This window comes from Carassius gibelio, chromosome B9 (assembly GCF_023724105.1).
Source record: "Carassius gibelio isolate Cgi1373 ecotype wild population from Czech Republic chromosome B9, carGib1.2-hapl.c, whole genome shotgun sequence".
Classification (NCBI taxonomy): domain Eukaryota; kingdom Metazoa; phylum Chordata; class Actinopteri; order Cypriniformes; family Cyprinidae; genus Carassius; species Carassius gibelio.
The window spans coordinates 24,548,468-24,559,723 of record NC_068404.1 but is presented as its reverse complement, the minus strand read 5'-3'; the positions used below and the strand labels follow the sequence as shown (position 1 = coordinate 24,559,723).

At 37.1% G+C, this 11,256-nt stretch overlaps 1 protein-coding gene across 2 annotated transcripts in view; it reads left to right on the top strand.

Moving 5' to 3' along the window:
- LOC127964763 (ceramide kinase-like protein) overlaps positions 1-11,255 on the top strand; it is a 53,861-nt gene extending 42,606 nt beyond the window's left edge. The window contains exons 6-13 of one of the 2 annotated variants that reach the window (XM_052565084.1): positions 610-684; positions 4,421-4,598; positions 4,841-4,897; positions 5,159-5,190; positions 5,798-5,906; positions 7,713-7,809; positions 10,417-10,616; positions 11,140-11,255. In XM_052565084.1, the coding sequence (XP_052421044.1) occupies positions 610-684; positions 4,421-4,598; positions 4,841-4,897; positions 5,159-5,190; positions 5,798-5,906; positions 7,713-7,809; positions 10,417-10,616; positions 11,140-11,221 (830 nt within the window). In that variant the 3' untranslated portion in view covers positions 11,222-11,255. Of the gene's footprint in view, positions 1-609; positions 685-4,420; positions 4,599-4,840; positions 4,898-5,158; positions 5,191-5,797; positions 5,907-7,712; positions 7,810-10,416; positions 10,617-11,139 lie in introns of those variants that run through there. The other variant, XM_052565085.1, reaches the window with a different exon arrangement.
- The last annotated feature ends 1 nt before the right edge of the window (position 11,256 follows it).

The window sequence follows — 11,256 nt, the reverse complement described above, 5'->3', positions numbered from 1 at the left end:
CCCATTCTGTCCCCTGTAGCAGGTGCTGGAGAACATTGATATGCAGAGGAGAGAGTCTACTATAATAAAGCAAAGCTACATTTTTTCACGTTTCTGTAGCCATTCTTAATGGAATCTCATCACTCACGGAGAGTAAACAGTGTCTGTGCAGGGATACACACTATAGCAAACATCATGGGACCATATGCCACAGCATTCAGACGGTCTCATAGCATCAGCATCAGTGTGTGTCTAACGAGGAAAAGCTTTATCATAAAATCACCTGTGCGGAGAACAGAATTTATCCACACAGAAAGCTTGCTTGTTTATGAAATGCACAAGTAACAGTTTACCCTAAAAGCAAATCCAAATCTGAGTGCTGTGTCTGTGGCACACAAGAGAAATACTGATGAATCTTAACTCATGTTATTTTCTTACCACGAATCAGGCTCCAAATATAAGACTTGTGCTATATTCCAAGTCTTCTAAAACATAGCTCTGTAGAACAAGCAGACCAAAATATATATGCCATATGCCAGTTTTTGGTACTATCACGTTGGTTCTTTTAGTGTGTTTTGGGGCTTAATCACTATTAAACGGTGTTAAAATGTGTTTATTATCGCTCTATAGGTTCTACTGATGTGGTGGCCTGCTCCGTGCATGGAATAAGACGCGCTGTGACTGCTGCATTACACATCATCATGGGTATGTTTTTTTAATTTGGAGTTTCTTTCTTTACTTCATGCATGAGCTTCTAGTCATTCTCAGTAAGGCCTCGAGGAACCATGGGACTTAATGGAGCACACATATACATGATAATAATACTTATATGGGATTCGTATTTACTTGAGTTATGTGTGAAGGGGCGACGGTTTCATTTTCACCCACTGGAAGTCTCTCTCCCTGTTTTCGGTGTATCATAATGGCGGCGCATGCGGTGGCTCTCTGTAATCTGTTGTTTAATTAGAGTGCACAGACTGTTATTATGGGGGCCGAGAGAAGACAAACCCCCCGGACGGGCTCTGCCTCTCTAGCTTTGGAGATCATGGTTAACAGGTCCCATGGAACGATAGACGTCCCGGGAGAGGTGGAGATACGTCTGTCGTCAATCACCCATACGGTCTCGCCACAAACACTGAGTTTCTTTGACGTTGCTGTGGGCCGGCGTTGGAAGTGTTACTTCTGGCTGGCAGTGTTCGCTTTGGCTTTAGTGCTGCGTGTTCCTGTCTGTCTGTCTTTCCGCGAGGCGTTTCTGAAGTTAGCACCAATATGTCTGGGCCATTGTGTCGACTGTGCAAGCTCTCCTGGGCTTAGCTTAACAGACAAGCGGATTTGGCTTGTGTCAGGGGATTACATGCACAAGCTAAGCTCGCATCCTCCAAAAAAAGAAAAACTGAAAAGGAAAAAGAACACGTACTGGCAAAATTTTTGCTTTACAGCTGAATTACGACAGGGATGAACACAATCAGAACTGCACAACAGAATTACAGAATCAGTTGTGTGTGAGTTAATGAGTTTTTTTTTTTTTTTTTTCTGTTTGTTGTTGTCACTGTATTGTTTTTTTCTTTGTGGATTATTGAGAAATGATTATCTGGTGATATTTTGTTTTCCAATCACAGGCTTCATATGAAGTTCCTTGTTGCATTAAAGGGATGGTTCACCCAAAAATGAAAATCCTGTCATTATTTACTCACGCTCATGTTGTTCCAGAACACTTCTGGAGAAGACAAAGAGAGCATTTTAGGGAACCTTCATATTGTTATTTTCCATACAATGACAATCAAACTTCAAAATGTACAAAAACAGCATGAAAAGCAAGAAATATAAAATTAGTCCAAATGACTCATCTAAAGCTTTGGGTGAAGAACAGGATGATAGTTCACCCAAATATGAAAACCCTGTCATTTACTCACTCTCATATCATTACAGAATGATGTATGCAGTTATTTTCTTCTGTAGAAGACAAAAGAAGAATTGTCAGTGAATTTTCACAGGTCTTTTCCATAAAATGACAATCAGAGTTCAAAATGTACAAAGCAATTTAAAAAGCACCAAAAAAGTGGTCCACATGACACATGCACAATATATTCGAAGTCATTTGAAGTCATATTATAGCTTTGTGTGAAGACACAAATTCTGAAAATTCTGTTATTATTTACTCACCCTTACATCATTCCAGAATGATATATGCATATTTACATCTGTAAAAGACAAAAGGAGATTTGAGAGAATATTCACATAGTCCTTTTTAATACAATGACAATAAATATGACTCATGCACTATATTCTAAGACTTATAAGATATCCAAGTTAACCCAAGACAGTTAACCCAAAAAAGATAATTTATCCTAATCTTGTTCCAAATATTTGACATTATTTCTTCTGTGCAACACAAATATATTGAAGATTTTCTGTGTATATTAAAAACAATTCTACTTTATGGAATTCTATGTTGTTGTTTTTTGATTGTATGGAAAAAAAAAAATCATGCAGGTTTGATTAAATCCTTTAAAGGGACAAAACTGGATTGTGTGACAAAATGGGATGACAAACCCTCAGAACTGGTGCTGCCTAAAACGTAGCGGCCCATTTTTGTACTCGCTTGGCTACAGACTTGGATGATTAACCACAGTCTGACCTCCACATGTGCGAGAATGCATCTCATCATTAAGTCCTAAGAATTGAGCCATATGGTATTGTAACTCATAGCTTTTGACTAAAGGGAGGTGTGAGTTTTAAGAAGGAGTGCTGAATTTCTTTTGTTCGCCGAGATTGGCATCTTCTCTGAGCACCGCGGTACGCTCGCCATCTCAGCAGGAACGTTGAGAGACATCCTCGTACCGTCGTGATTAATTGCTCCATCAAAAAATTGTGGCTCTTGGTACGAACCGCTGAGCTAAGTGTAGGCACTCGCTCAACAAAAGACAGCTTTTCCTTGGAAGACATTCTGACTTGCAGGCATTAGGCATCTTATGTTAAGCGAACTGGATGAAACCACGTTTTTCCCCTTTCTGTACTACACAAAATGTCTGGCTTTTGTCGCTGCGAGGCACAAGAGAAACATCAACGGCACATAAGACATAAGACACCTGACACGAATGAGAGCGTAATGCCCATTTAGGAGGGCCAATATAGGGCTTGTACATTTCTAATTAAGCAATATTTACGCATGTGAATAAGGCCAACTGGCGGGATTTGGAAGGTTTCGGATGAATAATTCATGAGCGGGGAGAGCGTATGCATGGAGAGACAGAAGGAGGTCAGGAATGTGCCGGGGCGACGGGGACTGGACTCAACCAATGGGCCACCAGATCCAGTCATTCCTGTTCACATTTCGACATATGCAATGAATTAACTCAAGAGATGTCACATTGACACTTGATAGATGACTCTATTGATTCTAATGCACTAGAATTAAATTTGCTGATTATAGAATGCACATTAATCTTTACTTAAATATGTACATATACACACGTGCATAAATACATGCATATACTTACTGTACACTACCGTTAAAAATACTTTTTTTTTTTTTTTGAAAGAAATAATAGTTCTGTTCAGCAAGGACACAATAAATTAATTAAAAGTGACAGTAAATATTTTTTTTGTTGTAAAAATGTAAAAATGTATCAGGGTTTCCTTAAAAATATCAAGCATCACAACTGTTTTCAACATTGATAATAATAAGAAATGGTTCTTCAGTTCAAATCAGCATACAGTATAAGAATGATTTCTGAAGGATCACGTGGAACTTTAGACTGGAATAATGGATGCTGAAAATTCATCTTGGCCTCACAAAAACAAAATGCATTTTAAAATATATTTAAAATACAAAACTGTTGTTTTAAATATTAATACTATTTCACAATATGACTGTTTTTACGTTATTTTTGATGCAGCCTATGTCTTTCAAAAATCTTACCATATTTATGTTTGCATAAGGTATTGTCATGCTCTCAATGGCTCTGTTTTAAATCCTCACTGTCTACTACCCACATAGGTAGCTACCTTTTAAGACAGCATCTTAAATGATGCCTCATAAGTGACCCCTTTCATTTACTAGCAAAGTAGCGCTCCTCTCATGAAGTGCACAGGACACTCGACTGAGAATATCAACAGAGCATATATAGGGGTAAAACCGTCAAATTTTGGGTAGAATGGTCAATTTGATTGGATTTTTATACTTTTTGGTATGGAATCCAATGTATTTCAAATTAACACCCAATCTCTTACCATTATTTTTTAATCGAAATGCTTTATGAGATGCCATACTGCTTTCGAATTTGGTCATATGTAACAGAACTATAATCTTCATTTGTAATGGGTTTGTGTTTAACCCCTCCTGTGGCTCTACTGTTCATTGTTCCCAGTGGTTTGTACTTGTTTTAGGGCAGTGCCTTGGTACTTCAGCATACTGACTGCATTACGTGGCTTGTTCTAGGTCATCATCAGCCCGTGGACGTGTGCAGCTTTAGCTCTATGGGTCGCCTGCTGAGGTTCGGCTTCTCTGCCATGTTTGGTTTCGGTGGGCGGACGCTAGCACTGGCAGAGAGACACCGCTGGATGCCACCCAGCCAGCGCCGCGAGTTCGCTCTCATTAAAACACTGGCAAACCTCAAGTAAGCATTCTTTCTTTCTTTCTTTCTCAGTTGTGTTGTCAGCTGTAGCTGTCTCTCATCTGGTGGGCTCCAAGGGACTGGCTGGTGCTCTATCAAATCTGGGATTAGTGTCAGAGACGCCTGGCACAGCACACATGGGCAGCGTCTCTTAGAATCACCCTCTTCTTATCATAACACTCCATCTAACGTGTTTGTTCTCTCTCCTCGTGTCCCTCCCCGATCGACCGGCGATGCCTGTGAAGACCTGAAGACTGCGAGCTGTCCTTTATAACCAGCAGAGGAGCCGCGGATCAGACAAAGTGTGTTAAAGTGCATTTTTAAGGTTTTCTCGCCCCTCATCCCCATCCAATTTTGAGCATAATTATTTGAATGCTATTTTAAATAAACCACCCCTGCTTAATTGGCCACTGGAAAGAAATCAAAATGCTGGAGATGCTGAAGGTCACCCAGCTAATGCTAATAAGTCAGGATGCCCCACACTGTGAGGAGCCCATGAAACTCTATTACTACCCTGATGCAGATAATGGTTGTGCACTAAAAACATCTCTTCTTTTACACAGAGCTGAGCGAAATGGAGATGGAGGGGACATTTGTGAGTACATCTAAATTAGAAGATAGTCTGAAGATAATGCACCACTAGATATCTGCTTCATTGGGCAGCAAATGCTCTTGGATAATAAGGGCCTCCTATGACAAACAAAGGGGGTGTTTACCGGCTGAATTAAAGGCTGAATTCTCCAATGAGCTGCATTCAAATTTTAGAATAGGTTTTAGAATACTGGATTTATACACAATACAAATCTGAAAATGATTGATTAAAATAGCCTGTTATCACAAATGACTGTGATGGGTTCTATATGGTCCATCTCTAGCAGCGCTGAGAATAGTAAATGCACCATGTGACAAAAATGTTTTACATCTTAGTTCAGCAGTGGTCTGGATGATAATGCCTTGCAATTAAATATTAATATAATTTATACAGGACTTTATAATTGCATTGTATTAAATTATATCATATTTTATCATATATATATATATATATTTTGTAAGCGTCATCATAACTACCCATTTAGAAAAATCATCCAGATGGCTGCTGGACCCCTGCTTCAATGCTAGCTGCCGTTCTTTCCTATTTCTATTTCAAGTGCACATAAGAGTATTATATACATGTGAAAATCTCTCTCTCTATTTTTTGATAGGTGAGGGTGGATCCTGGCAGACCAGACAAGGCCTGTACCTGAATATCAGCATCATGGCTATTCCCTGCCTGTGCTCCATGGCCCCCAGGGGCCTGGCCCCAACCACCAGGTCAGAACTTCCTCCACACCACCTCAATCCCTTCAGGAGAAAACCTTTTTGCAGTAATCATGACAATATTCTTCCAAGTTTCTAATACTCACAGAGCCTGCATTTATTTGATTTGAAATACAGTAAAGGTTTTTTTTCTTTTGCCATTTAAAACACATTCTCTATTTGAATATATTTTACAGTGTAATTTATCCCAATGATGCAAAGCTGAATTTTCAGCATATTCCTCCAGTCTTCAGTGTCACATGATTCTCCAGAAATCATTCTAATATGCTGCTTTAATTCTCAATAAACATTTCCAATTATTTCCAATCAATTATCAATGTTGAAAGCATGAAACTCACCACCAGTGATGTGGCAGTATATCAATGCATCTGTTCTATTGAATCTACACTATAAGCGACCGTTGCAACTAAACAAAACCAGATCAGTCCCACTATGTTCAGTGAAATGCCCGGAAGCTTTGTTAAATGTCAATAGAGTAGGAACGATGTTTATGTACAGAGGTCAACATTTGAAGTGGATCAAAAAAAGTTAAGCAAAGTTGTCCTAAAACAAGAACAGGTATTGTTTTGGTTTTTGGACAAGGTTTGGATCCATTTTAAATGTTGACTACTATATTTATTTTTATCTTGGCTTTTAATGTACAAACTAAGCACTGCCCTCAATCCTTCAGACTGTACGGCTTAAAAGCAAGTAAGCTGATGTGAGAGTAGACTGTAAAACCTTGAGACCAGGTCAGTGTGTCAGCAACACGCAAGGCTGAGTATCCTGACTGTTTTCTGGTCCGTGTCATGGGTGTTTGGTGCGTGAAGCTGGCCAGAGTAGGCCAACATAATCCTGGAATCAGTGTTTGAATCAGACTCGTAAGGTCAAAGCCACCTAACTGGACTAATCAGCACATAATTACTCTGATTAAAGGGAGTGACCGGGCTGACTTAAGGACTGAGCATCTGTCTCTCCTTCCTGTCTTTACAGAGCGACACAAGTTAAGCTCAGCTTCTTGTAAGCAGCATCTTTATTTGGGGACGGAGTCCATGCGGTCACAGAGTTCACCCTGCAAAAAATCTTTTCTTTATTTGATATTATTTTTTTTTCCATTACAAAAATCTTTCAATAAAATACATATATTTGAAGGACATTGCATAAAATATGAAGACGAGCTTACTGAAAATATATCTTCAATTATATTAACAATTTTTTTTCTTGTTCTAAGCAGAAATCGCACAAAACTTTGTGATGCTTATGCAGAAAACAAGAAAAATGGAAAAATCTAATCCGAATACATACAGTAACACAACTTTTTATTTTTCATCAACTTTTAAAACTTTACGTATATATATACAATATATAATTTTTTGCTCTCTCTCAAAAAAGATAATACAGAAATCAATTAAAAAATGATTTAAAAAATATTTACAAATAAATATACATAAATATCAGAGTCTTCCTCATAGCTAAAGAAGACACTGGTCAAACCAATTGGATTGACAACATTTATAGTTTAATAGATTCTCTCAGGACCTGTTTATGTCTTGAAGCTCCCATTTACATTTTCCTGTGACGTGTAGATATGGAACAGTACAAGTAGGAGTTACATCTATTTATAGACCTGTGGTAAACCAGAAGAGAAACTGGTTTTATTAAATCAACAACTCTCATTTCCATATGAAAAGAGTGTGGGCTTATTATAATGTTGAACTGGCTTACCACAGACTCTCCATACACGACAGGCACAGAAGATTTTATTAACAAATGTACCACCTTAACACAATAAACACAAATAACCTTTTCTGTCTAGCGCAGGTTAGACAATGGCAGTATGGCACTGATAGCTGTCGGAAACACCTCCAGGTCAGAGTTCATCAAGCACTTGAAGAGATACAGCAGCACAAACAACCAGGTGAGCTCACCTGCCTACTGAGGGAACTTACTGAACTCACATCAGCCAGACACGCAGGAAAACCAGCCCACGCTAACGGAGTTAACATCCTCCCCAGCTTAAACAGAATTAGCATACTGTCAAGTCAAATTAGTCGCTGATTGTCAGCTTCCCACAAAACACTTTTCAGACTAATACAGATTAGCCCATTTCAGAGCCTGTTTCTTCTTTTTCTTAAGCAATCCAATCTAGTGCTGTTTGTTAACCCACATTCTATAAATAATCTGTGTACTGTGGAGGTACTGCTCTTCACTCTCGCGTGAGATGTCATTGTGCCACAGAGTGGGGTTCTCTGCTGTACTATTGGGCTTTTATTGCCCACTTTAAAAGAGCTTGTGTTGTGTGTGTTCAGCTCATTTACATGAAGAAAGACACATTTATTTAAATATGATTGAAATTTAAAAAAGAAATGTATCTAGAAATGTATTCAAATTAATTCTATTTTTAAAACCTATTGCAAAAAAGAAGAGAATAAAAATAAAAACATTCTTATTTCAGCGCTTTGAAAAAATGGTATATATTATTTACATTTTAAATATTTAGAAATCCTGATAGTGTTTTTTAAACAATTTAAATGTGAATTAAATTTAATTCTATTAAATTAATGTGTATCAGCAGCATTGAGAATGTCAAAAAGGTTAAACACTGAAATATAAAACATAATTTACTGTCAACTTAATATATTCTGGTAATGGAAAATTGTAATTAAAAATTATAACAATTTACAATATACAATGTAATTATATATATATATATATATATATATATATATATATATATATATATATATATATATATATATATATATATATATATATTAGGGTTGTCACTCAATTCAAACTTTTAATATAATTAATTTCATGATGTTTCGATTAATTAATTTAATAAATCACAAAATAAAGTTAAAGTTAAGAGTTCTTTTTGTTTTAAATGAGCGTATCAAGTAGACATTACAAATTGTAGCCTTAGAAATACATATTTTATTTGATTCAACATAAAATGTATTACACATAAACATTAAGGCTACAACGGCATAACATAAACTATAAACATAAAAAATGATAATTTGAGATACATCTCAGTATTTTTTTGTTCATATAGTGAATGTAATTGATAACCAAAACAGCTTTGTAACTAACAAAATACCTTCTCTTACGTTCCAAAACGTTCCGTTTGAAACGACATGAGGGTGAGTAAATTATGACAGAATTAACATTTTTTGGGTGTGTGAACTATCCCTTTAATGTGTTTTTATTTTTATTATTTTATTTTTATTAAATTATACTCTAAATAAGAAACGAAATCTGCCAGCAGGTGACTGTAAATGTCTAATGAGTCATTCATTCATTTGAACGCTGATTCATTCAGGAATTAAGTAATGGCTCTCTTTTTAAATGAATTTTTGAATCATTGAATCATTGATTCACGCGATTCGTTCAAAGCACAGATTTATTCAGAAGCTAAACACCACTGTGTTCTTCGGAGATGCACATCAATTCTGCTATGTCTTCAAAGGTAATATGTTCTCTGTAAAACTGAGAAAAAACAGATAATATTGTGTTTTAAAATATGACAAAATATCAACTTATTTACTGAACTGTTGTATAAAATCACATTTAAACTCATGATATTCAGGACAAAATCAGAACTCGTTTGATATTGTTCTCACTCTCTGCTGATGTGATATCGCCTATTGTATAAAAATATGAGACAAAAACCATACAGGGGCATTTTGTGAAAATATCTTGAATTTTAGGGCATAACTGCATATATGGAGTTGTTACCCTGCGTCATATTTATGTCAACTATATGAAATGTATTGTACAGCATGTGTCCAGGTCACATTCCACCCCTGAATGACAGCAAAATGTAATTTTCTGTCATTCTGGGGTGGAATGTGAATGTTTTTTTTTTTTTTTTTGTGAGATTTACAGTCAAATCAATTTGCATGTGAACTCATCACCCACTAAGACCCTAAACAGGAACATTCCTGTAGTTGATACACATTGTCTGGGTCAAGCTTTACATCATGACTGCCGTAAAGATTTGGGTCAGAGCCAGTATTATTCCACCAAAACACTAGGGTTAATATACATCACATTTACACTAGGTAAATTGTACTAACAGAAGACCTCTGAAAGCACTGAAGAATTCTAATGCCTGCTAAGCCATTTATCTAATTAGGAATTTGATGGACATACCTGGTTATCTGAATATTGGGACATATGTTGTGATGGACTGAAAGACCAGTCCTGGCCTGGTTCTGTATCCAGGTTCACTCCAGGTCTCTCTCTCTCTCACACACACACACACACACACACACACACAGGACTGAGGTGAGCCGATGAGGATCAGCTGTTCATTACTGCCTCCTTGTGGACCTAAAGTAAACTACAGCCTCCAATAAAACCGATTACAGAAAAATAAACCATGCAGATTAATAAAATAAATACAAATAATGCAGTACAGTCAAATATATATTTTATACATGATATATATATATTTTCCCTTGAGGTTTGGTTATTGCCAAAATCATTAAATGAGAGAATGTTCTTTATCTCTCTGCAGTTTGGATTCTCATTTATTGAGACACACACCGTAAAGGCTGTGAAGCTGCGGCCACGCTCTCAGGGAAGCTGGGCTGATGACGCATCAGAGGAGAACGAGGAGTCTGATTCAAAAACTGTGCCCATCATCTCCTCTGAAGGAACATACCCCTGGAACATTGACGGAGATCTATTGGAGATCCCATCCGAACTCCTGATCAGGTCAAATCTCAGTCAGACACAAACGTACAGCAGTAATCCATTAGAGGACAGTGTTTTATGTGTTTCTGACTCAGAAACTGACTCATAACCATAGTAAAAACACTGTGATACATAACATTGAGTGTCTCTTGCAAGATGCAAATACAGCAATATCATAAAAGACAAATATTCAATGTCCTAAAAGTATTACAAACGTCAGAATTGTCCTTTTCAAACCACTGAATAAGTCCCATCTCTATTTATTTGCACAACAGTAGTACAGGTAGCCACTGTATACTTGTAGGTATGAACTTCAGGTGACCTGTGTAAGCACAGGCTGTGTTGTTTAAAGACACTGCAAACATTATTTGAGCAGAACTTGATAAAAGAAAAATCTCAATTCATCTTCTTAAAGCTGCAGAAAGAGTGACAGAAGAATAAACAGAACAGTGTTGAGCTTCTAGGGAAAAGGGAGGGACGTGTGCGTATATCAGATAATTCCTTGTAATGTTTAAATGTCCTGACAGCTCTGTTTATTTTCCAGAGTTCACCCGCAGCTTCTCACACTTTTTGGAGCAGACATGGAGGAGGCGGAGGAGGCGCCGGTTAAATGCAGCTGTATCTGAACACACACAACCACATTAAAGAGAGATTGTGCTAG